This window comes from Macaca fascicularis, chromosome 20 (genome assembly GCF_037993035.2).
Source record: "Macaca fascicularis isolate 582-1 chromosome 20, T2T-MFA8v1.1".
Classification (NCBI taxonomy): Eukaryota; Metazoa; Chordata; class Mammalia; order Primates; family Cercopithecidae; genus Macaca; species Macaca fascicularis.
This window is the reverse complement of record NC_088394.1, coordinates 23,864,355-23,891,756: the sequence shown is the minus strand read 5'-3', so window position 1 is coordinate 23,891,756 and position 27,402 is coordinate 23,864,355. Positions and strand designations below refer to the sequence as shown.

Below are 27,402 nucleotides of genomic sequence, written 5' to 3'. Positions count from 1 at the left end.
CTTCAAGTTCTGAGAGCTAGCAAATGTGACTGTGACCCTTCCCAGCTGTTTCACCAAAACAGCACTGCTCAAAAATTCTCTGGTGTACTGTTTCTAATAAGAATATCAGCCTTCTCACCCTTAATATCCTACGATTAAGACAACTAGTCCTTTAAAAAGTGAAATGTTTCCTTTATTCTAATGCACTTTAAATGAGTGTGGAGTTTTTGAAATAGTGTGATTTTCAAGGCTGGGCACGGTGGCTCATGCCTGTAATCCCAGCACTTTGGGAGGCCAAGGCAGGCAGATCACCTGAGGTTAGGAGTTCCAGACAAGCCTGGCCAACGTGGTGAAACCCCAACTCTACTAGAAATACAAAAATTAGCTGGGCGTGGTGGTGCGCGCCTGTAATCCCAGCTACTTGGGAGGCTGAGGCGTGAGAATGGCTTGAACCCAGGAGGCAGAGGTTGCAGTGAGCCGAGATCTCACCACTGCACTCCAGTCTGGGGGACAGAGCAAGACACTGTCTGTAAAAATAAAAAAAAATAAAAAATAAAAAAAAAGAAGCAAACAGTGTGATTTTCTTGAATGGAGAGAGAACTTCCCTGAACATGGAGCAGGTTAAAACTAGGAGAGGGGATGGCAACTCTCTGAGAGGGAACAGCTAAGAGATCAATGTAGCTTTCACGAAGGAACAGAGCTGTAAGGGTACGTGTGAAGGAGGCATGCCTGTGATACCCAAGCATCAGTCCAGTGCTTGGACCAAGGAGAAACCCACCTATAGGGAAGTTGCTGAAAGCATTTATTGGTGATGGCCCTTTTTGCAGCTCAGGTGTAGTGTGGGGCATGACATTGTCAAGGAAAGACTTCATGGCTGGCTGATGGAGTGGCTGCTGCTGAGATGGTGGAGTCTGCTGCTTCACCAACAGGTTTGGATCAAGTTGACGAGATTGTTGCATCATTTGCTGCTGCACGCTAAGAGGTCGACCCTTAAAACAATGAAATGATTGGAAAAAATTATTGGGGGAAAAAGTCTTTACAGAAAACTACATATTTCCTCTTCACTTTTGAATTCACTTTCTTCACAGCAGAAAGGTGAATAATCACTGTATAATGTTCACATAACTCATGGGCAACCAGCAGACTTAATGCACAACATACTTCATTATATCTTAGTAAGACTGTTTTAAGAAAGACACTTCTGAATCTCTTGCTAGAATGGAGATAAGCAGAGTTTATTAACACAAAGACAGCACCACGAGTTGGAGGGCTGGCTCTACCTGCTGGTCTTGCTGCGGCCGGTTCCCAGAAGGCACGCTTCTCTGATTCTGCGCCCTTTGCTGCTGCGCTAACAATCGCTAGAGGAAAGATGGCGAGAAGGTTGTTACTATCATACCATTACAAAGTCGTGTGCTTCCAAATGACGACAGCAGATGGACCTACAGAGGCGTGATGTGATCTAGCCAATGCCAACATGTCTAGCCTAACAGTCCCTTCCTTGGACTCTCTGGCTTCTAGTCACTGCTGAAATTCAGTTTTTAGTTCAATCTAAACTTCCACTTCAATCAGAGAAACTTTTCCTAAACATCCGACTCTCACTAGCACCCCAGACTTGGCTGAAGCCTCCTCTCACAGCATTTTGCACTTCTTCAAAACATTCTTCACAGATGTTCATGATCTGTCCTCCCCGACAGACTGTAAGCTCCATGAGAGCTATGACTACGCCTGTTTTGTTTAGTGCACTATATCCTGCACAGAATCTAGTGTTTGGTATACAGTAGATACTCCATAAATATGTACTAAGAAAGACTATGACTCTGCTTACCTGTAATTGGGAGATCTGAGAAAGCTGGTTTAGCTGGGATAGCTGGTTCAGCATGGCTACCTGTTGAGGGCCAAAGAGTGGATTCAGGCCACCGTTGTTTGGTGCATACTTCAGCAATGAAACTGGAACCTTAGGATCACAATGGTAAGTTAATGATCTTGATAAAGTAACTCCCACTCGCTACATGTACTGTGTGTTTTAAGCTGTCAATAATAGAGCAGTTAAATCTGTGGACTATTCATTGGCTTCATAGTCTTTGTCTCTGCCTTACTCACTGACCACTTGTACTTTTTCGTGGGTTAGGTAAAAGATGACAGAGATGCATCTTAAACTAGCCAATTTTACTTTGCTTTTGTCCTCAAGAATGTTTTATAGAAGAAAATGGTAAATTTTAGATTTAAATTATCCTTGACTTATCCTTTTTTTTTTTTTTTTGAGACAGAGTCTCACTCTGTCGCCCAGGCTGGAGTGCAGTGGCCGGATCTCAGCTCACTGCAAGCTCCGCCTCCCGGGTTCCCGCCATTCTCCTGCCTCAGCCTCCTGAGTAGCTGGGACTACAGGCGCCCGCCACCTCGCCCGGCTAGTTTTTTGTATTTTTTTTTTTTTTTTAGTAGAGACGGGGTTTCACCGTGTTAGCCAGGATGGTCTTGATCTCCTGACCTCGTGATCTGCCCATCTCAGCCTCCCAAAGTGCTGGGATTACAGGCTTGAGCCACCGCGCCCAGCCGACTTATCCTTTTTTTTTTTGAGACGGAGTCTCACGCTGTTGCCCAGGCTGGAGTGCAGTGGCGCGATCTCGGCTCACTGCAAGCTCCGCCTCCTGGGTTCACGCCATTCTCCTGCCTCAGCCTCCTGAGTAGCTAGGACTACAGGCGCCCGCCACCGCGCCCGGCTAATTTTTTGTATTTTTAGTAGAGACGGGGTTTCACTGTGGTCTCGATCTCCTGACCTTGTGATCCGCCCGCCTCGGCCTCCCAAAGTGCTGGGATTACAGGCTTGAGCCACCGCGCCCGGCCGACTTATCCTTAATACAACCTTTTGTAATAGTTAATTCAGAACTAGCTAAATCTCGAAGATGCCAATAAACATGATAATGATTAGTTAGCCATTTCATTCAAACATAAAATCACGCAAGATCCTTTTTGCAGGTAAACAGGAGAACGTAAGGAAAGCTTATTTACCTGAGGGGAGAGTAATGGAGGAGGCACTTGAGCACGGAGATTAGGCTGAGATGAACTAAGAGGTTGTGCTGGAGGCTGCTGCATGCCCCGGGGTTGTGCTGCTGTGTTTCCAACACCAAACATACTGGGATTGCCATTCTACAAAAACAAACAGCAACAAGTAACAGTGGGATTCTTTAGGGACAAACATCTCATTGCCACATTGTACTATGATTTAAACACAGTAACTACATGTAAGAGAGATCTTATTACTAATACAAATCATTCAACTGAGAGCCTAAAATACACATCTGGACTTACCTGTCTAACAGAATTCAAGTTTTGCATACCCAGCCCTGCTATGGAGCCAAGGGCCTGGTTAGGTAGTGCACTATTTGAAGGGGGAAGCTTCATGCTTTGACTGGACATAAACTGCATGTTTTGGGATTCATCTGCTACAATGCCATCCTGATTGGACAGACAGAAAGATGTGCAACACCAGCCAAGCAAACAAGTGGAAGGGAGAAATCATTGCAGGAACAGAAGAGAAGTCACATGACATTCCAGCATCAACAGGAAACAGGTAGAAAACAGAAGAGATCAGATTAGTGTTAATTCTAGAGCACACAAAAAGAGCCAAACATATTTCATGGGATTAAGAAGAAAAATATAAATGCAACCTCTATGCTAAATTGAGACATAAAAAGACAGTGAACTTCAAAATCCAGTAATAAGATTTGGTACTGGATTGCAACACTTTATATTATAAAAAATGTTTTAAAATATTAGTGTGAAAATTATGCTATTAAGTGTACTGGTTTATCAAGTCAGAGGTAAAAGTAAAACACCTTACCTTATCAAAATAAGGATTGCGCTCCATGGAAGACTCTTTGGAAATCTGAGGCCGAGAACCAGGGCCTTTCCCGACCGTTCGATTGTAATCACCAATATTTAGGCTATGTTTATCTATCTCCATTCGTTTGTCTTGTAACATTCCTAATAAATGCAGGAGACTATGTTATCAAACAGGAAGACAACCCAATTGGTTTCAGATAAATTTACAACAAAAGCAAAACACTCACTTGGCTGAAATGACTTCAGCCAAGACAAAGATATGTGAAAAACACACCTGTATTTCATAAATTTTGCATTCCTCACAAGTAAAGTCGCAATTAGGAGATACTGTTATTTTATTGAAATAATTAACTTGAAATAGACTAGTAAACAGAAGGTGGCTGGCTGATAACCTCCCTTTTTTTTTTTTTGAGAGAGTCTCACTCTATGGCCCAGGCTGGAGTACAGTGGTGGGATCTCGGCTCACTGTAACCTCCACCTCCCAGATTCAAGCGATTCTCATGCCTCAGCCTCTCAAGTAGCTGGGATTACAGGAGTGTACCACCACACCCGGCTAATTTTTGTATTATTAGTAGAGACGTAGGTTTCTCCCTGTTGCCCAGGTTGGTCTTGAACTCCTGACCTCAAGTGATCCAGCTGCCTCGGCCTCCCGAGGAAGTGCTAGGATTACAGGTATGAGCCACCGGGCCTGGACTCGTTTTAAAAGGACTCTTAGGCTACATAACTTAAGACAACTTTAGCCATCTCTAATCTGCTGAGTTTTGATAATACAGGTAAGTTTCCATTAACAAGTAATAAAAACAATCAGCACCCACTGTGATAAACCACCATTTAATAAATGCTTGCTTTATGTCAGTCCTCATTGTAAGCGCTTTTTTTTTTTTTTTTTTTTGAGAAGGGGTCTCACTCTGTCACCCAGGCTGGAGTGCAGTGGCGTGATCTCGGCTCACTGGAACCTCTGCCTCCCGGGTTCAAGCAATTCTCCTGCCTCAGCCTCCCGAGCAGCTGGGACTACAGGTACCCCCCACCACGCCCAGCTAATTTTTGTCTTTTCAGTAGAGACGGGGTTTCACCATGTTGGCCAGGCTGGTCTCAAACTCCTGACCTCAGGTGATCTGCCTGCCTTGGCCTCCCAAAGTGCTGGGTTTACAAGTGTGAGCCACCGCGCCCGGCCTATAAGTGCTTTATGTGTACTAATTTAATGCGTGTAACTATACTGTTATCGCCCGTTTAGCAGATGAGGAAATTGGACGCCAGACAGGGTAACATCTTCCCCTCTCTTAGGCTTTGCTCTGCCTGCTCCTCTCCTCATTCTGACTGCTATGCAATAAAACATGAATCCTCTCATGGAAACTTTTTTCCTGCAAAATCTTCTTTGCTGGACATAGCCAGCTCCAGCCCAAAAGCTACTGTTCTATTTCAACAAATCTTTCAAAAGTGGACAATGTTCTCTACTACCCATCCTCACCATCTGCCCATTCTGGTTTCTCTTCCTCTATCCATGCTGAGCTCACCTTGGATGCTTCTTCAATGCTGGAATACTCTGAGGCCGACACAGTAGACTCAGAGTCTCAGTCTTTTGACTCTCTCTGTAAACTTGCTTTCCTTAGACTTCATTCACTATCAAGGTATCAGCAGTCACTCCCATTCAAGTGATGCCCAAATATAAACGTGTAGCTTAGACTTCACAACTGAGCTCAGTCCCACATTTTTACCTGACTGCCATATCCACTTTGATGTCCCACTGTCACTTTTTTTTTTTTTTTTTTTTTTTTGAGACAGTGTGTGGCTCTATTGCCCAGGCTGGAGCGTAGTGGCACAATCTTGGCTCACTGCAGCCTGTGCCTCCCCGGCCCAAGCGATCCTCTCACCTCAGCCTCCCGAGTAGCTGGGCCTAGTGGCATGCACCACCATGCCCAGCTAATTTTTTTATTTTTTGTAGAGACAAGGCTTCACCATGTTGCCCGAGGGGTCTCCAACTCCTGACCTCAAGTAATCTGTCCACCTCGGCCTCATGAAGTGCTGGGATCACAGGCATGAGCCACTGTGCCCGGCCTCATTGTCACTGTTAACACAGGTTTTCATCTCCCTATTTCTCATTCTCAACGTTTTCTCAATCCGCAAATCTCATCCATCATTTCTCTGCAACTGCTGTTCTTTGAGACGTCTGCCACCACCATAATACTTACCTTTACTACTCTCATTCCAGGTAAGTGGAAAAGGAAAACATTTTAAGAGAAGGAAAATAATTCTTAAAGTAGCTAAAAAGTACTGTTCCAGTCATGAATCTGGTATCTGAAAAGTCCACCTTTCACACTTGTTTAAGAGCCCTCTCCTGAATGTCAATAATCCTTACCACAGCTCCCTCCTCCGTTCTCTCTCCCTGTTAAGATGTCATAATTCACTGATAACACCCAAGCTAGCCATTGTGAACTCTTTCCCCCACTCTCTCCATCTAATCCTGTAACCAATTCCAACCAGTTCTCCTAAGTCTCTCTCCAAGCTGTTCCTTCTTGATAATTCACATTATTTTTGCCTATGCAATTATCTTTTGAAAGACTAATAGTGGCTGAGCATGGTGGCTCACACTTGTAATCTCAGCGTTTTGGGAGGCCGAGGTGGGCAGGTGTTCGCGACCAGTCTGCCAACATGGTGAAACCCCGTCTCTACTAAAAATACAAAAAATTAGCTAGGCGCGGTGGCGGGTGCCTATAATCCCAGCTAATCAGGAGGCAGAGGCAGAAGAATCGCTTGAACCCGGGAGGCAGAGGTTGCAGTGAGCCGAGATCGCGCCACAAGACTCCAGCCTGGATGACAGTGCAACACTCCATCTCAAAACAAAACAAAACAAAAAAACAAAACAAAAAAAACACACCATTCCCCAACGCTTCTGCATCCCTTTAAAAAGAAAATGTCAAATGTGGCAATCTCCCCTTAGTCCACCAGTCCTCTAGTAAGGTCCATTAGTTACCAATGACTACCCCCGAGCTCCATTGTCAAATCCATTCCCTGACAACCAGTTTTCTCTTTTCAAAACTCTGTACTCACTTGGAGTCTGAAAAATTATTCTACTCTAACTTGTCCCACTTCTGCTCAGGATCACTCCCCTAAATATCATTATTTCCCAGCACTGTCTTCGGTCCATTATCCTCCAACTCTCTCTAGTCAAACTATTCCTATAGCTTTCACTATTATCCACATCTAATTAATTACACTTCATATCTCCAGCCCCATCTATTCTGAGCTTCACATCCGGATTTTCGACTGTCTACTGGACGTAATATCAGATAGTTTTCAGAGCACCTTCAAACTTAGTATCTATCAAGCCTGCTATTCCTGTATTTCTCACCTCAAATAACGACCATTTATTGATTTATTGTCTCTCAGCTCCAAATTCACCCTTTTGACTGCTCTATGAAAATATATCTGGACCCTTTACAATTTTTTCCTTAGCCAGCTGGTACTGAGGCTTTGTCAGAAGAGGGCGCTGGAGAGACAGGGCAAGAGGAAGGGTGTTGCTTCCTGGGCCAGCATGTGCTCTTGGTAGGCATGAGCAGCCTTTGCAGCTTCTCCATTGCCTGGTGGGTCAGCAGCACTCAGTGGGAGCTTCTCCCAGCATTCCCAGCATTCCCCTCCCTCTCACATCACAGTTGTGCTGCAGTGTCTCCCATGAGACACCTCTCCATGAATGCCTTTTCCCAGCAGCCTAGAGGGCATATTTCCCACAAGTTCCACCAGCATGACACCATAGCAACTTCTGCACCATGCAGTGAGCCATGAAGGAGGCAGAAACTTGTACTAACAGGAAGAGGCTCACATTCTGGACATGGATTTTTCTTGCCTGTAAAGCTTCTGTCATCCACAGCCTCACAGAATACCTTCTCCACTATCGTGGCACTCCTCACAGTCATCATGTCTTACCAAGAAACTCATGTCACAGCAGAGGAAATACAGGACTATGTTCATGCCCATGGAATTAACTGGTCTTAACATATATGCCATTGCCTGAAAGTAGCTAATCAAATTAACAGGCTTACTAAAGAATCAGTTACAAAGCAAGTTGGGAGACAACATACTAAAAGGGTGGGCATCTGTCTTAGGAGGATGCAGTATGTGTCTCCCCAACTACCAGAATTTGTAGGTCTTGAGAATCAAAAGGTGAAAGTGGGAGCAGCTTCTCTCACAATTATACCTAATGGGCCACTCACAGAACACTCCTTTCCTGTTCTGACAACTGCTGATTTAGAGAACTTAGTCCTTGAGAGAGAAAATGCTTCCAGCAAAAACCACAACAATGGTTCCACTGCCCTGGAAGATGAAGACTGCTACAGGGACATTTTGCACTCCTTGAGATATGAACTAGCAGGCAAAAAACAAACCAACCAACCAACAAACAAAAAACGAGTCTACTGGCTGGGGTAACTGATGTGATTACAAAATGAAGGCAGTGAAGACTGTCTGGAATCCAGGGGATTCTCTGGGAAGCTTCTCAGTATATCCATACCAAGTAGTGACGGCCAATGAAAAACAACGGTAACCATAAAAGGCAAGGACAACTGGGGGCTCAGATTCTTTGGGAATGAAGGTTTGGGTTACTTAACTCCAGCAGCTAAAGAACCAAGAGCAGCTGAGGTTCAACCTGAAAGTGAGGTAAGTACAGAATACGCAGTGAAGGGAGGAAGGCACAGATACCAATGATGGCTTACGAGCAATTACAGAAATAACAATGGTAGTAGATTTGCATATTTTCCTATTGTTTGTCATATGGATGTGTTAATTTGTATAGGCCAAGTATTTTCTTTCCTGCTTTTACCTTATTCACAAGCTATTAGATGTTAAGTTTTATTATTTAGTCTTTAGGTAACAAACTGTGACTGAATTTCCGGGGTGATTATATAGCCAGTGATGAATACAATGACCCTTGGGGCTGTTCATCTCGTCAGTTTAGAGAGAGGATGAACACTTCTTCACTTGCAAGAAAGAAAGCTATATCTTGTTAAGCAGAAATGCAGAGTTGCATTGCCACTGTACTGGACAAATGTGTGTAGAAGAGTACATATGGAAGGTGAGCAGTCAAAGGGTTGGGATGAACTGTGCTGATTACTGACTTATTTCCTCTAGCTCCAATTTCACCCTTTTTGATTGCTCTGTGAAAAAAAAGGGACTTAGGCCCTTTACAGATTTTTTTCTTTTGCCAGCTAGCACTGACCTTTTTTAAGTAGAAGGTGCAAGAGGAGACATTTGGTTTCCTAGTTCTGGTCTGCTCTCTCCTGCAGCACGGCAGCTTTGCCAGCACCTACAATGCTCAACTCACCAGTGGCTGGCAGCATCTATCAGCATGCCCTCTGGTAGCTCCGTAGCGAGTGCCTCCCATGAGACACCGCTCCTGTGCCCTGCCTTCACTGGTACCTTAGAGGGTGGATCTCCTGCACTCCTGCTGACATGGCACCACAGTGAGAGGAAGGCGGCTCTTTCTTGGGCATGCTACGTCAGTCCTCACTGAGTGACTTCCCCTTGTATCTGCTACTGCTACTCCAATTCCTTGTTAAGGTCTTGTATATTACATTTTTCCTGTTAGCAAATTACTGCATAGTTTCTTCTGACTGGACTCTGATTAACACAATAGCACTACCATCTATTAAACCATCCAGGTAAGTTTTCATCACAATCTCTCCCTCAACCTGCCTAACAAATTGGTTCAAACTGGTTATCAACTTTTATTGATTCCAATTCCTATGTCTCCATGGAATTAAGATCATTTGCATCTACTCTCTTGGTTTGGAGCTTTGAAAATAATTACTGGCTACTGCAGCAAGTATCTACCTGGTTTTGCTATCTTTAGTATCTTTTCTCTATCTCCTGCTGCCAATGTTTTCTATCCTAAGATATTTTCAATCTATAACCAAGATGATTTTTCTAAAACATAAGTCCAAACCATGTCATTACCCTGCTTCACTTTAATCTCATATTTTAAGAATGAAGTTCAAATTCCCAAGCTCCTCATGACTTAGCACCAACCTGGTTTTCTAGCATCTTTATCCAGGTGATCTTTCACCACCACCACCACGGCTGCCCCCACCAAAACTGTTTTTCTTCACTTGTTCTATGGAACTACTTACCATTCCTCCAGTATAGTTTTAAGAGTCTGTCATACGTCTAGGCCCTTCTACATGCTGTTCCTTCATCAAGAAGACTATACCCTCCAATCTGAGTAACTCCCTCTTGGCAGGATTATGTGTAAAGTAATCAGACTAATAACACCACCGTAATCAGACTAATAACACCACTGATGTGCACAGTGGTCTGCACTTCCAAGGCACACGCACTCATTTAACCACAGCATGTATACGTCTGTTGGAGAGCACGGCCTCCCCACCATCCTGATCTACGTCAGGGCTCTTTCAGCAGAATCATGTCACGGATGTGCTTGTCCCTCAATAAGGAATATAAACAGATTTAATTTTCTCTTACCTCCAGAAAGGTCCATTTTATTGCTTTGTACATTTTCCTCTGGTGAGTCTCTCTAAAGAAAGAAAATGCAGCATGTTAGCAGACCTTAATTTATCAATGAAAACAAATAAAAAATGAAGAATTTTACTGTATTTCATTATCTGAAAAATTCAAGTGGATCATAAAGCTTCATTTTTCATTGCCTAATGTAATTTTTTAAATGTTTTAAAATAAAACATGTGATTGAAGTTCTTAGCTAAAACCATAAAAATAAAGGTTTGGAGGCCAATTTTACTCCAACATCAAGCACATTCCTAAGGACTCGAAGATGAAAAATAATTCTTGAAAAGAGTGAAATCGAGATAAACCATGGAGCACCATTAAAAGAGGAAGGAGCTGCTAAAAAAACATACTTACCGAAAAACTGATATTTGAAAACTGTTTAACAAATGGATTTATCCACGCTTCTTCTTGTTTGTTTCCACCTTTCATCATTCCCTTTGTAAAATAAAAGAGTAGAAAAGATGCCATGGCCATCTCTGTTTATCTGGGTATAGTGACGGATTAATAAAACTTAAGACAATCCCCAATTCTCATTTTTAGCCAATAATTTCTCCTCCAATCAACTCTTATCAGAGTTGTTAATAATTAAAAATCAACTTATTTGATTTTCAACTTCCTTTGCTCCAGTCCTCTGGTATAGCTGTAATGTACAGAGAAATCTCTAAAGGCAAGCAGTCAGAAGGAAATGACAGAAGCAAAAGGCCTCGATGACCCAAAAATATGAAAACAGGGCCTCTGAGTAGTGGAGAACTGTAAGAGTAGTTATAATTTAGATTTCTGGAATTCTCACTCCAAACCAAAGTAAAAAAATAGTGACTAGGTCCTCAGGTTAGTCCAAAGAAGCCAATTTAACCCATAATTTAATTATGCTATGTGCATCCTACTGAAAACACACCATGTTTTCCACAGGAAAAGTATTTTAAAATTTCAATTTGTGTTGCCAAGAACACAACATCTCTAGCAGAATTGAACCTGGGATTCCTCCTGCTTAGGGCTGGCTGGCTCTCTGCAACTGGTTGGGGTATGAGTGGTATAGAAACTCCACTGAGACCTGAGTTAAGAGGATGAAGGGTCTGTGATTAGCAGTCTGGTAGACAAGGAGGCTGGAAGCCATAGAGACCTATGTCTCTCATTATGGTCTCACAGAACCATCCTCAGTCTGTTGCCTTCATCACCCTTTCCCATTGCTACTGTCTATTCCTTCTGACTGTGAAACAGAACACAGCTTCACAACTTCCCCCCAAATGCAGGTCTCTGAAGCAAGCACCTAACTCTCTCCGCAGATTCTGAAGTTGGCTTTGATCCCTTTTCCTTTCACCCCATCCATCCCCATACCTAACTAGTTGCCAAGTTCTTCTGTCCTTTCTATTCTGACTGAAATGCCTCTCAAATTAGTCCCTTCCACTATATATCCAGTCTCATTTCCCAACTCAAGCCCTCCTTTCTAGCTTGAATTAACACAGATGCTCCCTGAGATCCCTAACTGTGGTCTCCCCTCTGTGCCAATTTATATTTCATACTATCATTGACTAAAATTAATAATTAAAAAACCCCACTGATGTTGTTTTCTACTCAATTTCATTGGTTCCATATTTTACACAAAATAAAGTTCAAATTCTTGGCATGCTATTGAAGACACTACAATCTGCCTTAACTACAGAGCCAGATCTCTTGTCACTTCTTCCTAAAAATTCTACATTTTAGTTATGTTGGGCTACTATCTTCCTTAACACATCCCATCCCAAGCATCTTCCAAATTCAAGCTGACACTTCTATGAAGCTCTCCTAATGCCCCGTACTAGACTGTGAGCTCCCGAAAGGTGAAGCTCATATCTTAGTGTATTTGAATCCCCAGCACCAAGCACAGTACCTGGCACACAGCAGAGGCTAAATAAATGTTTGCAGTTGCTTTCTAAAGATTTTTACTAGTAGAAACAAAGGAGAAAGAGTAAAAAGGCTACACACCCTTTCCCTTCTCCTTTTTTTGCCACTCAGACCCTGTAAGGAAAGACAAAGTCACAAAACAGCATGGTCCAGTGGGAAGAACACAGGGTTTGGAATTGGAAGACCTAAACTTAAGTCCTTACTCTGTCACTAGTTATTGCAACTTTGGGCAAGTCACCACCTTTTCCAGTCTCAAATTCCTCATTAGTATCCTATCTTAGAAGGTTGTGAGGATCAAATGACTTACGTAAAACATGTAAAAGCATTTCATAAGCTATATGGCAAGGCAATAGGCAAATTCAGCCACATGAAAAATTTTAAAAATGAAAATGGCAGGTCCTAGACTTAGAATCCCAGGATTAAAAGTGAGGAACCTTGGCAGTTACCTAGTCCAACTATCCACTGGTATTTGCCTTCTAAGGTCTCTCAAAAGGTAATCATTCTCAAGTTGGGTGGGATAGGATGTTATGTCAGAACCACCTGGGAGACTGGGCACCTATTTTGAAAATGGTCGTCCCCAGGAAGACCTGACGCCAGCCCCCAGTGCCACCTCTTACGAACCAGTGCTCTAAATCAGTGCTTCCCAAACCTGGCTCTGCATCAGAGACATTTGGGGAGTTTCTTTAGGGTAAGAAACCTGGTCCAATTTCCAAAACTTCAGTAGACCTGAGGTATGGGAAGCTGCACTTTTAACAAATGCCATGGGATTCCGATGTACAGCCAGCTTTAGGTATATGATTTGTCCACATATAAAAGCCAAATCAAGCTCAGATCATTCCTAGGGATTTCTGTCACAGGACCTTTTGGGATGGGATAGGGACAAAGATGACAGGTGAATAAGGAGGACAGTGACTCTGGGTAAGGGGGTGGTGGGGGACTCCAGGTGAGGAGGTGAAATGGGAGATGAACTGGCAGTGGGATGGAAAGAGTCAACATGGAGATTTGCTCTTCTCTTCATCCTCACCGCTGCAGGCACCACCCTAGGATGAGGGGTTGTCCCAGGCAGCACTGGTGGAGGGGGAGGAGGAGAGAAATCCCAAGCTGTAGCAGTGGGGAGAAAGGAAGTTCCTGTGGTCTTATGTTTCTCTAGGTGGCTGCCCATACAAGTGGCTATACCTAAGGTGGGGGCTGCCTGGACTGTACTGACTGCCAGAAATGGGCAGGCAAAAAATTAATTTTCTGTGGGTAAACTACCTTTGGAATTTAAAGTTTCAAGGGCTTTGCCCTTGAAATGTTTACCTTCGATGACATTTTCTTTGTATATGGTGGCCAATTTAAAGATGAGTTAAGCTCTTGAGACGAATTACTATTCCACATTCCAATCTCTACATCCTCTTCCTCTTCCCAGCCAGTGGGGCGATTTCCAGGCAATGGCATATCATCACCACACCAGCCATCTTGCATAGATTTTGGCCCTGATTGTGGATTTGTGATATAAAGAGAAACATACTTTAATAAAATAATTCCTTCTGGAGAATAAGCATACATTAAAAATTGGGTAGAGAACCTAAGAAAACACACACGCACACACTTATTTCCCTTCCTGCATCTGCACAGAAGGAATATATGTTTTATACTGAGTTAAAAGTTCCACGAAAAAGAATACATTCTTGGCCGGGCACGGTGGCTCACGCCTGTAATCCCAGCACTTTGGGAGGCCGAGACAGGCGGATCACGAGGTCAGGAGATCGAGACCATCCTGGCTAACACAGTGAAACCTTGTCTCTACTAAAAATACAAAAAATTAGCTGGGCGTCGTGGCGGGCACCTGTAGTCCCAGCTACTCGGGAGTTCGGAGGCTGAGGCAGGAGAATGGCGTGAACCCTGGAGGCAGAGCTTGCAGTGAGCCGAGATCGCGCCACTACACTCCAGCTTGGGCAACAGAGCGAGACTCCGTCTCAAAAAAAAAAAAAAAAGAAAAAGAAAAAGAACATATTCTTATTTTAAAATCTAATAAAACTCCTCCATGCCTTTAACAAATCATGGTTCTTGAACATGGACAATGGTAGCACTCTTGTTTGTACCCACTTAATAATCTGCATAGTGACACACAGGACGAAGATGATGAATGAAATTTGAAATAATCAGTTTTTGTATATATTTTCAGGGAGAATGGCCAAAGAGTATTTCAAAGTCATAAGCAGAAAGCATCTTATCTTCACACATGGCCCTTGGGATTCCTATAGGGTATCTTTTACATAACCTATAGGATAATGACAATGTTAATTTGAATCTTGGGTCTTTTCTGAACTATGCTAATTGTCTGTAACTTTCAGGGAATCATCTGACAGTCTGAATATGTGTCCTCATGGCTACACTATTTAGCCTCTCAGGCTGGATGGCATGAAAGTTGCTAGTAGACTCTTCCTAGATAACCTAATTTGGTAAATTATAATTTAGATTTGATGAAGTATATGCTAATTAACAGTTACAATTCTAAGAAATATGAGAAAAGAGGAAAATTCAGAAAGAGAATAAACCATGTTATAAAATCAAAGAGCAAAATACTGAACATCATCTATCGTGCCATATTATGAGATTATAAATAACACAGAAACCTTATCTAATTATTTAATTATAGTCAGTGAGTGATCACCACTGCTACACAACAGCTACCAGGCATTGTCAATAACTTACCAGATTTGCTTAATGCTTGTGGACCAACAGAGCTGGAGCCCCACGTGGATGTGCTGGATGCCGCAGCAATGGGTTCCCCCCAGCTGGGACCACTGTCTATGGGCTTACCCCATGCTGAAGTACCATTATCCACAGTTGTGGCTGGAGTAGAAGGCTCCCCCCAGGGCTCACCCCAGCCTTTAGAAAGTGTGGGAAAAGAAGTCATCAGCATAGAAGGTAAGGAGGTGCAGTGGAATAAGGGACAATAAAGAATACTTAGGGACCAAGGATGAAGAACCTCACGTTTATGTACAGAATAATGATACTGTGATAGGCAAAAAGATGGCATCGTTTTATGTTTAAAAAAAAAAAAAAAAAGACAAACTATTTCCTATTAATATAACTATAAGGTGAGAATTTTTTAAACTTTTTTCATAATTACCCTCTAGGCCTAGAGCTGATTTTTGCATAGTTATGGGAAACCACTCTCCTTTGAGCATCAATTTAATTCCTGAAAAAGTCAAGTCATTCTAAACCGAACCTTGTGAATTGGAGCAGGTGATAAGCTGGGTGACAGTGTATGTATAACATTTGTACCAGCTGGGTACAGTGGCTGATGCCTGTAATCCCAGCACTCTGGGAGGCCGAGGCAGGTGGATCAGCTGAGGTCAGGATTTTGAGACCAGCCTGGGTAACATGGCAAAACCTGGTCTCTACTAAAAATACAAAGATTAGCTGGGCATAGTGGCACACACCTGTAGTCCCAGCTACTCAGGAAGCTGAGACAGGAGAATTGCTTGAACCTGGGAGGTGGAGGCTGCAGTGAGCCAAGATCATGCCACTGCACTCCAGCCTAGGTGACAGAGCAAGACTCCATCTCCCCCCACCCAAAAAAAAAAAAATTGTGGCACAAGTGTACCCCTTCCACACCACATACACTGGAAAAACAATGTACTACCCAGCTAACAATAATGGGTCACCTACTTTTTACACATGCTGAACAATCCTTATTTTAAAATCTGAAGTATTAGGCTGAGGTTGTCCAAAGCAAAAAAAAAAACAACAACAACAACAAAAAAACACCACCACCACAACAAAAACAAAGCCATAAACGTTTCATTAGGAAAAAATAAAAGCCAAGAGGCTTCATCTTAGATACATACTTCTTCCTTTTAAGAATCAAACCTAAATTAATACAACAAACTATACTTAGACTGAAAAAAAAAAAATTAGGCGCCGAAAAGTTAGCTCATGAAAGCACTCCCATATCCACTTCCAATGAGACTATTAAGTCAATAAAACTTTTATTAACAAAGACAATGTAGCCAATCACACTTAATGAAAATGTTGTTGGGATAATTTGCAGAGACAGGAATTAGTTCATTATAAGAGAGGAAAGTAAGGATATACTAGAAAGGTATTATCAAACATTTTTAATACACAAACATATATACTGTATCTAAGTAGAGTTGGATTTCTCACCTACTTAAAAAAAATCCCTTCTAGAGCCAAATATAGTACCTAATGTTTAGATAGTACTGTATTTATGAGATACTTGTTTTATTTCTGGAGATATTTTAGTCAAATAATAAAACCACAAGGACTAACTCAAAACAACTTAGAGAAGTGTACAGCATTTCCACTTGACCGCCCTTGTCCAATTCACCTTCTGTTGCATTTCTAATAGAGAATGAAGTGTGCAGGACTCAAACAACACTGCCAAAAGTGGAGCTCTGTTCTCTGATGGTAAACATCACCCCTATAATTTTCTTCAAGCTGCTTCTGGATTACAGTAAGGAACAGCCTTTGTGTACATATCCAAGCACTTTGTTATACAAATCTTATAATAACAGTAAGTTAAAATAAGTCTTGATTTCATAAAATAGAAACTTACCAGAGCCACTGCTTGCCTCTTTGTTTGAGATGGCACTTGCAGGCGTTAGCAGCTGATGTACCTGTGCTTGCTGGTCTGAACGGCTGTTGCCATTTGGGACGTTTTTGTTCCACATGTTCACATTTTTGTAGTTGTATTTGCTTGGATCTCCCCAAGCTGAAGTTCCATCATCAATCTCCATTTTGCGACGTATAGATTCTGGGGATGGTTCCTCCCAGCCTGTGGGTTCTTCTTCTTTTGTTGGGGCTGGTATAGGTCCCCCCAGCCAGCCTGTACCAGGAGGTTTGCCTGTAGCTGGTGGGATTCCCCAAGATCCAACAATGTCTTGTTGCTTGTTCCAGTCTGGAGAACTGACTGGCTTTGACGAATCTCCCCAACCTAGAGACTGATTAGACTTTGGAGGGTCTCCCCATCCCTGGGAAGGAGTAGGTTTAGAAGATTCATCCCATCCTGATGAATTATTTGGATTTATGTTGTTTCCCCAAGTAAAAGAACTAGTTTTACCAAGTTCGTTCCAACCGGAAACGGACCTGTCGCTGTCACTACCTCCTGAGCTGGATTTCTTATTGGCCTCACCCCAATGGTTACTCCTTGAAGTTTCTCCCCAGTTATCACTGGCAGAAACAGACCACCCTTGGCTTGATTTCTGTCCATCACCCCATCCCTGTTTGTTCTTTTGCGAGTCATTCCATGCAGCCTTCTCCTCTTTGCAATTCCCCCACTGATTGCTCTTGACCATTCCTGTAGCAGCAGAATCATCTTCCCACCCCCCCTGGCAGTTTGAGCCTTTGGAATCTCCCCACCTCAGAGCAGGTTTGGGATCGCCCCACCCTGATACAGATGAGGTATCATTACTATTAGGGCTAGTCTTATCTATACATGCCCCTGAGTTAAAAGTCTGTGTTGCAGAGCTTCCCCAGGCCTCTGTCCCATTGTCAGTCTTTCGTTCCCCTCTAGGTGATGTTTCTGTATCCCAGGCAGTATTCTGCTTAATAGGAGTCTGTCCCCAACCAGAGTTGGACAGGACACGTGGATCTAAGTCAGTTCTGTTTACAATGCTTTGGAGTAATGTGTGCTGATCAATTTTTCTTCTGTCTCTACTCTGACTTTCTCCAGTTCCTTTTTCCTCAAGGCGTCCAGTGCTTTCTGTACTACCATCGCTCTCCACTGTAGCTCCTGTTTTGGCCCACACACTGCTTTGCTCATTTGTCTGAGATGTGGCAGAACCCTGATCCTCTTCCTCAGTAGATTTCCATCCATTTGTAAACTTCTTACCATTGCCATTTGCACTGTCATTGGAATGCTGATTGCTAGGCAGTTTGTTCCACTCACCGCTGGGTAAATTAGTGCCAGTGTTTTGTGCAGGGGTTCCCCATCCTCTTCGACTTCCTCCAGAATTCGCGCCATTTCCACTTCCCCATGATGCACTCTGGGAATTTGCTGCACCAGATTCCCACACACCACCTCCTTTGTTTGTGTTAACTTGAAAGTTAGTGCCCATAGGCCCATTTACGCCAGGCTGCATTAGAGTTGCATTCACAGTGTCACCATTAGCTTGGCCATTAGGGCCTGAACATTTGTCTCCAGAGTAATTAGAACCATAGGCACCCCATGTAGTACCATAAGAGCCTCCACTTTTTGACTCTCCATTGCTAAGGTGAGAACGGGAAGTGCCATTCATACCTGATGGAGCCTGCATCTGAGGATGATTCATTGTGCTCACACGCCAGGCCCCTGTATTACTACTAGGCAGCTCATTATTCTGCACTGAACCGGAGTTTGGTAAACTAGAGGTCATAAAGTTAGTAGTGTTATTTGGTCCAGTCATTTCAGTGGTAATATTCTGAGGTTGACCACTGAATGAAACCTTCTGTGTACCACTTACTTCAGATTCACAAGTTTCCTGAAGGCTTCCCCAGGTACCATGGGTAGAACCACCACTCACTTTAGAGTTAATACTCTGATTGTTAGGCATCTGGCCTATAGTACTGCACTGAATATTGATGCCAGAACTACCACTCCCTACAGGCCCTTTTAGGGCAAGTCCATTGTTCTCTAATACTGGCCAGGCACCATGGTTGCTAGCTGAATTCAAAGTGCTTGGATTTAACCCTCCATTTGATGAAGAACTTACAGTGCCCCAAGCATTCATTCTATTGTTGCTACTTTCAGATTTGCTTTCAGGAGCATCCACAGAGACCTGACATGTGCTTATTATGGCTCCATGGGAAAAACCCCATGGCCCAGTACTACTTCCATGGCCCACATTATTGCTGCTGCTACCAACTACAAACTTGTTTTGGGAACCAAGTCCAGTGCTATTCCGAAGGCCATCTTTTTCACCACCTGTGTTCCCTGAAGCCATGATAGTGATGTTTCTTTCCGACTCAGAACTGGAGGCAGAATCAGCATCCATACATTCTGAAGCCAACTCCGGATCACTGCCAGGGACTGAGGGCCATGCTTCTTTTTCCGACAAGTCACTTACAACAGCATTCTTACAGTTTGTGCTAGAATCGCTTGTAGAAGACACAAGTCCCCGCTGGGAATTTTCATAATGGGATCCTGAAGTACTGTGGTTTATATCTAGGATAAAGGAGAAGTACAACTATTTATAAAAAGTGTTAGGCCATTTCAAAATGACACTAAAATTTAAGAAAAATGACGAATATGTTATAAATAAATGTGGCTCCTCAAATTTAACAACGGTAGAATGGTTACAAGGGCACTGGTTATCTTCTAGCCACCAACTTTCCATGTTCAACTGATATTATCCTAAGATCCTAGAGGACACAACAGCCCCTTGATAAATACTTGCTGAATGAATACACTGTTAACATATCAGCAAATAAAAGAATTTTGGAGTCAAGAAGGTCTAGGAGGCAGCTACACATTAGGATAACAGAACAACCCAGGCGTAGAAGCCTGACATGGAAAGATGGGTAAGGAGAAGTGAATAGCCAAAATTTGATAAAATGTATCAGAAATATTTTTCTACCCTCTGTTTTCTACTATAGCTTTTCCAAACAACTGTTTTGGGTATTGTAACAAGTTTATAATTTTTTTTTTTTTTTTTTTTTGAGACGGAGTCTCGCTCTGTGCCCAGGCTGGAGTGCAGTGGTGCGATCTCGGCTCACTGCAAGCTCCGCCTCCCGGGTTCATGCCATTCTCCTGCCTCAGCCTCCCGAGTAGCTGGGACTACAGGCGCCGCTATCACGTCCGGCTAATTTTTTTTTTTTTGTATTTTTAGTAGAGACGGGGTTTCATCGTGTTAGCCAGGATGGTCTCCATCTCCTGACCTCGTGATCTGCCCGCCTCGGCCTCCCAAAGTGCTGGGATTACAGGCGTGAGCCACTGCACCCAGCCACAAGTTTATAAAAATTTTTAAGAATGGTAAGAATTTGAAAGCTTTTATCATTACATTCCATTTCATTAGTATCCATCTTCAACCTGAAATATTACATCCAAGTAACAGTACTTTCAGTTCAACTTCCTCTCATAAAATTTTCTTAACTTACCTTCCTAACCACATTTATATAAAAGGACAGAAAAGTAATGGTTGTTATGCTGAAGATCACAGAATTATTATGATCTCAAAAAATCAACTGCTGACACTGGAGCCATTTGATGACCAGTCATACAATCCTATAATCTTGGACTTCCTGCTATGTATTACTATCTAGCTATTTTACCACAGGTAGGGTGGTTCTAGTGCTTCTGATAGTTCCCCATACTCTTAACTCTCACTTGGTTTAAGGATCTGGTAGGTAGACATTCCTCAGAGGCATTAACCTGCATAAGCCATGTGCATTTCGACTGCCTTGAGGGGCAGGTTATATTGCAGTTTTCTACTAAAGTACCAATCAGAATCACATGTAGTGTTTTTAAATATACATGTTCAAGGCAATGTCCCAGACCTAATGAGCCAACCTTCAGGGGTTGTAGGCCTAGGAGATAAACAGAAGTCACTATTAAGGTGTTTGCTAAAATGGAAAATCAGATTCAATTTGCATCATTTTCTCTCAAAGCACAATCATTAAGCAGCAAAAGATGATGAGCTGGAAAGAGTCTGGAAAAGTGAGTGGAGAGAGACCAGAAATGATATAAATTCATCAAATAACATACTTTAAAGTTCCATAGATGACTCTAATTTCCACTCCCTGTTTAAGAATCATTTCTTTAATGATTCCTAAAGCTGCCAAAGAAGATTTGCTATCTTTCAGTGCCCATGAGGAGAATTTCTCATGAAATAAAGGGTAACAGCACTGGGTATAAGCAAATCAACACACTAACATCTGCACCGGCACCATCAACAAATGTTTTGCATTCAGGACTATGTCTGACAACTTTCTGTGCACTTTTATCACCGAATCCTTATAGCTACCCTAGAGGATAGGCATTACCTTCACTTGCAGATGACAAAACTGAGGTTCACAGGTTAATTTATGGAAAATTAAGTGAGAAAGGCAGGATTCATCAGAATCCTTCATAAAGCAAGGTGCCTAAGAATGTAGACAGGACTCTAGAGACACCCAGATTCAAGTCTGAACTCTGTATGACCAAATCTGCAAAACCAGAATATAAACAATACTTCTTAACCTGGTTCTTTTGTTAATTGTATCATATGTAAAACATTAAGCTCAGTGCTGGCTGCAAATAAGTGCCTCGTTAGGGTCAATTTGACATAGTGATTAACAGCACAGATTGGGTAGCCAGAATGCGTGGGTTTAAGAGACACTCCTACCATTTACTAGCTGTGTGACCACGGTAAGATCCTCAATCTCTGTGCCTAGTTTCATCTCTGAAGTAGAAATAGTATTAGTACCAGGCCAGGCACAGTGGCTCACCCCTGTAATCCCAGCACTTTGGGAGGCCAAGGTGGGTGGATCGCGAGGTCTGGAGTTCGAGACCATCCTGGCCAACATGGTGAAACCCTGTCTCTACTAAAACTACAAAAAATGAGCCGGATGTAGTGGCGGGCCCCTGTAGTCCCAGCTACTCGCGAGGCTGAGGCAGGAGAATTGCTTGAACCGCGGAGGCGGCGGAAGTTGTTGCAGTGAGCCGAGATGGTGCCACTGCACTCCAGCCTCACGACAGAGTGAGACTCTGTCTCCAAAAAAAAAAAAAAAAAAAAAAAAAAAAAAAAAAAAAAAGAAACAGTATTAGTATCAATCTCACACAACTGTGGTGTGGATTATTAAAACTGTACTGGCCAGGCGCGGTGGCTCACGCCTATAATCCCAGCACTTTAGGGGGCCAAGGTAGGTGGATCACGAAGTCAGGCGATGTTAATCATCCTGGCTAACATGGTGAAACCCCGTCTCTACTAAAAATACAAAAAAATTAGCCGGGTGTGGTGGTGGGTGCCTGCAGTCCCAGCTACTCAGGAGGCTGAGGCACAATGGCGTGAACCTGGGAGGCAGAGCTTGCAGTGAGCCAAGATCGCCCCACTGCACTCCAGCCTGGGCAATAGAGCATGGCTCTGTCTCAAAAAAAAAAAAAAAAAAAGGTACTCTGTACTATATCTGATCCATATTAGGTGCTTAATAAATGAGGTCTATTATCACTGATAAATGCATGCTAAGGATTATCATCTTTTAGTCCTATCTCCAAAGCATGTTTTTCATTCCACGACGTCTCCCTTATGAAGAACAAAGTGAGAAATCATATAACTTCCTTACTTAAAATTTCCACTTAGATACCTGAATATTCTACCTTAGATACCTTATCTTAGATACCTCAGATATTCTGAAAGCAGAATCTTCTAATTCTGGATTTACACTCCAACAGAGTGTAAATTCCTCTCCTCCCAAAGGGGGCAAAAACTGCTTCTTTAAAAGTTTTTCTCATCTCAGTAAGTTTCCTAAAACCTAGAATTTATCTTCTATTCCTCCCTGTGCACAGCACATCCAAAACAACATCAAGTCCAAAATCTATGTACCTTTTCTCCAAATCTAAGACAGTCCAGCCCTTGTCACTTTCTTTCCCTGGACCACTGCAAACGTATTTCTGCTGCCACGATTTGCATGCATAAGAGAGAGAGAGAGTGTGTGTGTGTGTGTGGGGGGGGGGGGGGGGGGGCGCCACTTTCATAAAGCAGGAGTAAGAAAACAAGATTGGCCATCGAAAACAAAACTACCCAAATGGAAAATAAGAAATGGATCCAGAATTCAAGAGTGAAACACCACAAGCATTCCCATAATGACAAGAAGAAGACAAAAATACTTGTCATCAATACTACTATTCGGTCTAGTGTTAGAACTACTAACTGATAAAATATGACTCAAAAATGGGAGGTAAAGATAATAGAATAGAGGCAAAAAAGATCAACATGAAAAAACAATTTCCTTTCTACATGCCAAAAATAATCCAGGAGAAAATGTTGATGGGGAAAGATCTTAATCATTAAGAGCCATAAAGTAACTGGAATAAAGCTAGCAAAAATATTTAAAGTCGTATATGATTATATTTTATTGCAGGCCATAGAAGACACTTGAAAGTAAAGACACTTGTTACTGGATATGAAGATGTAACAATGCTCTAAGTTTAATTCAATTATAAGAAATTGTTAACAAGAGTCTGTAAAAATGATTATAAGTGATTTAAAAATTCTGTAAAGTAAATGGGAGAGTAACCCTCTAAAAGATTTCAAAAAGAAGAGGTTGTGAAGAAGAGAATCTGCATTATCAGGAAATAGTTGAACAGCACTGCACTGCCAGACAGCACTTTGACTGAACAGAAAAAGTAACCCAGAAACAGATCCAAGTATATGTCAAAGATACTATTTCAAGGATTAGCATTTTACATCAGTGGGGAAAGGGAATATTCAGTACTTGAAAACTTTTTAAAATGAGATAATATATTTTTAAAAATCCCAAATGATTAAAACATTAAAAGATGAAACCATGAAGCTATCAATGAATAAGTATTTTTTATACATAAACCATATGTGACAGATTTCACTGTTAATGTTAGAATACATCAAAAGTAAAGCAAAAAAGCAAACACCTGAATATATTCTGGAAATGAGTTCTATCACCTTTAATGTTAGTGAAAAACGTTCTCAGATTCTGGTCATGACCTAGTTTGGTGGCTAAGTTTGTCTTTTAAAATATTATTAACTAAAATCCCATTTTTAATCTAGAAGCCACTTGATCAAAACCTAAATTAAAGATTATTTTAAAAATTGGGTTACCAATGGTGAGTTACAAGGCATTCTGGGTTATAAAAAAGGTTTTAGTTTAGAAAAAAAAATTCGTTTGGCATTTTAGCTCATGCCTATAATCCCAGCACTTTGGTAGGCCGAGGCGGCAGTACTGGTTGGGTCCAGGAGTGAGACCATCCTGGGCAACCTAGCAACACCCCATCTCTACAAAAAATAAAAAAATCAGCTGGGCGTGGTGGCATACACCTGGAGTCCCAGCTCCTTGAGAGGCTGAGGCAGAAGGATCGCTTGAGCCTCGGAGGTTGAGGCTGTATTGAGTTGTGACTATGCCACTGCACTCAGCCCAGGTGACAGAGCTAGAGTCTGTCTCAAAATGAATAAATAAATAAAAATAAATAAAAGGTGTTGGCTGGGCACAGTGGCTCACTCCTGTAATCTCAGCACTTTGAGAGGCTGAGGCAGGTGGATCAACTGAGGTCAAGAGCCTGGGGCCAGCCTGGCCAACAGGGTGAAACCCCATCTCTACTAAAAATATAAAAATTAGCTGGGCATGCAGCAGGCACCTATAATCCCAGCTACTCAGGAGGCTGAGGAAGGAGAATCACTTGGACCCAGGAGGTGGTGGTTGCAGTGAGTCGAGATCATGCCACTGCACTCCAGCCTGGGCATTATATAAGAGCGAAACTCCATCTCAAAACAACAACAACAACAAAAAAAACAAAATGTATTGCAGGGGATGGGAACAGACAGTATTATAACGGAAAGGGTAAAAAGAACAGGACTCCTCAGGAATCATTACTAATATGTTTCAGAGTCAGAGATTATTTCAGATTTGGAAGAAGTCAGATAATTTATTTTGCTTATAGACACACAAGAAGACCCAGTGCTGTAAATGATCTGGAAGACAAACATAGAGAAGCATCATTAAGTAGAGTATTATCACTCAGCTCTTCCAGGAAATAATGAGAAATAGTAAATCTCTGTGCTAGTGGGAAGAAAGGGGGCGGCTGAGTTTTACTGAGTGTAATGCAAAATGTTTATACACTGCAATGCTGTAGGCAAACTTAGATTTGGAAGGTTGCGCGTTATTTAGAAATATTTGAAATCCAAAGTATCATTAACATCCTACTTTCATACAAAATGCCCACAGAAGTGTGATCACCAACAGTACCACACTAAAAAAACGTAAATACATAATAGTACATAATAGAACATCTATCCAAAAAAAAAAATCAAAGAGGTTATGTGGGGGCTGAACAAAGACTGGTGATAATTCTAGTGACATAAAAAAACAGCATCGGCTGGGCGTGGCGGCTCATGCCTGATCCCAGCACTTTGGGAGGCCTAGGTGGGCAGATCACCTGAGGTCAGGAGTTCGAGACCAGCCTGGCCAACATGGTGAAACCCCGTCTCTACTAAAAATACAAAAATTAGCTGGGCATGGTGGTGGGCGCTTGTAATCTCAGCTACTCAGGAGGCCGAAGCAGGAGAATTGCTTCAACCCGGGAGGCGGAGGTTGCAGTGAGCCGAGATCGTGCCACTGCACTCCAGCCTGGGCAACAGAGCGAGACTCTGTTTCAAAAGAAAAGAAAAGAAAAGAAAAAAGAAAAGAAAAGAAACCGCATCACTTATTCAGGAAGAATTTAGATCCATGGACATTCAAATATTTTTCTTCTAAATATACAGCATCTAACAAACAAAACAGTTAAATATTTATTTTCTACCTTAAAGACTTTCAATTTCACCAGAAAGGGAAGAGCTTCAAAAGTAAATAATATTTACGTTTTACAATGTTTCCAAGGAGTATGAGAGAGATGGTACCACTGGGAATATGAGAAAACCTTAGATGCACAATTTCAAATCACTTTTTTTTTTTAAACGGAGTCTGGCTCTGTCACCCAGGCTGGAGTGCAGTGGTGCGATCTTGGCTCACTGTAAGCTCTACCTCCCGGGTTCATGCCATTCTCCTGCCTCAGCCTCCCGAGTAGCTGGGACTACAGGCACCTGCCACCACACCTGGCTAATTTTTTGTGTGTTTTTAGTAGAGACGGGGTTTCACCATGTTAGCCACAATGGTCTCGATCTCCTGACCTCGTGATCTGCCTGCCTTGGCCTCCCAAAGTGCTGGGATTACAGGTGTGAGCCACCACGCCTGGCCTCAGATCACTCTTAAGTACAAAATTCAACATGACTCTTCTGGTTATTCTTGCCTTTGATTCAGGGTTTGGCAAACTTGTTCTACACTGGTCCAGTTAAACATTTCAGGCCTTGCAGGCCAGATGGTCTGTGAAAACTATTTAACTCTGCCATTGTAGCTTGAAAGCAGCCCACAGACGATATGTAAATGAATGGGTGTGGGTATCTCCCAATAAAGCCGGACTAAAATAGGCCCAAATCTCTGTTCCGGAATAAAAAAGACAAATGTAATATCACAACCAAATGCAATGCATGAATCATGACTGGCTTCTGGTTTGAGAGATGGGGTGAAGGTGACAGGGAGATGGATACAAAAGACTTTCTTGGGGATGTTGCTCTAGACCAGATGGTGAACACCTCAACCAGGGCAACTGGTAGCAGCAGTATCAAGGGGGGAGACGGAAAAGTGGAAGGTATTTAAGAGTTAAAATTGGCTGGGCGCGGTGGCTCACGTCTGTTATCCCAGCACTTTGGGAGGCTGAGGTAGGTGGATCACGAGGTCAGGAGATCGAGACCATCCTGGCTAACATGGTGAAACCCCGTCTCTACTAAAAATACAAAAACTTAGCCAGGCGTAGTGGCACGCGCCTGTAATCCCAGTTACTCGGGAGGCTGAGGCAGGAAAATGGCGTGAACCCAGGAGTCAGAGCTTGCAGTGAGCCGAGATCGTGTCACTGCACTCCAGCCTGGGTGACAGAGTGAGACTCCATCTCAAAAAAAATAAAAAAAATAAAAAAGAGTTAAAATCAGCAGAGTACAGTAACCCTGTGAGACATACAGGAGAGGGAAGAGTAAAGCATGATTTCAAGGTTTCTAGATGGGCGACCGGATGAATGGGGGCGGCAACTATTTGAGCAAAGGAATGCAGGAGGAGGAAGTGGTATGGGGGCAACACAAAGAGTTCAAGTTTGGACATACTGAGTTTTGAGGGGCCCAACATCAACTGAAGACTTCCAGAAGAGGACCTAAAATATGGGGAGATCTGAAACAAAGCCTTGGGAGGGAACAAAAAGGTTTGCATTTGACATTCAGAAGATCAGTGACTTCAGCAATAGAGTTATTTTAGTCAAGTGAGCAGAAGCCAGATTATGAGACACTGATGTAATACATTAAAGACTGCAAGTACAGACCATTCCTTCAATAATACTGAAAGGCGGGAGGGAGAAATTCTGTAATAGCCTCAAAAGACTATGGGGATTTTGCCGGGCATGGTGGCTCACGCCTCTAATCCCAGCAGTTTCGGAGGCCAAGGCAG

At 42.5% G+C, this 27,402-nt stretch overlaps 1 protein-coding gene across 50 annotated transcripts in view; it reads right to left on the bottom strand.

Moving 5' to 3' along the window:
• Nucleotides 1–27,402, bottom strand: part of TNRC6A (trinucleotide repeat containing adaptor 6A) — a 214,554-nt gene that overhangs the window by 19,116 nt on the left and 168,036 nt on the right. For 18 of the 50 annotated variants that reach the window (XM_015442279.4, XM_015442277.4, XM_065536688.2 and 15 more), the window contains 12 exons: nucleotides 16,787–19,372; nucleotides 14,914–15,090; nucleotides 13,516–13,691; nucleotides 12,298–12,330; nucleotides 10,687–10,767; nucleotides 10,291–10,342; nucleotides 3,818–3,960; nucleotides 3,286–3,432; nucleotides 2,986–3,123; nucleotides 1,805–1,933; nucleotides 1,260–1,337; nucleotides 758–968 (listed from right to left, as the gene is read on the bottom strand). In XM_015442279.4, coding sequence (XP_015297765.2) covers nucleotides 758–968; nucleotides 1,260–1,337; nucleotides 1,805–1,933; nucleotides 2,986–3,123; nucleotides 3,286–3,432; nucleotides 3,818–3,960; nucleotides 10,291–10,342; nucleotides 10,687–10,767; nucleotides 12,298–12,330; nucleotides 13,516–13,691; nucleotides 14,914–15,090; nucleotides 16,787–19,372 — 3,951 coding nt within the window. The remainder of the gene's footprint in view (nucleotides 1–757; nucleotides 969–1,259; nucleotides 1,338–1,804; nucleotides 1,934–2,985; nucleotides 3,124–3,285; nucleotides 3,433–3,817; nucleotides 3,961–10,290; nucleotides 10,343–10,686; nucleotides 10,768–12,297; nucleotides 12,331–13,515; nucleotides 13,692–14,913; nucleotides 15,091–16,786; nucleotides 19,373–27,402) is intronic. The other 32 variants (XM_045381779.2, XM_074028181.1, XM_045381780.2 and 29 more) reach the window with 15 other exon arrangements.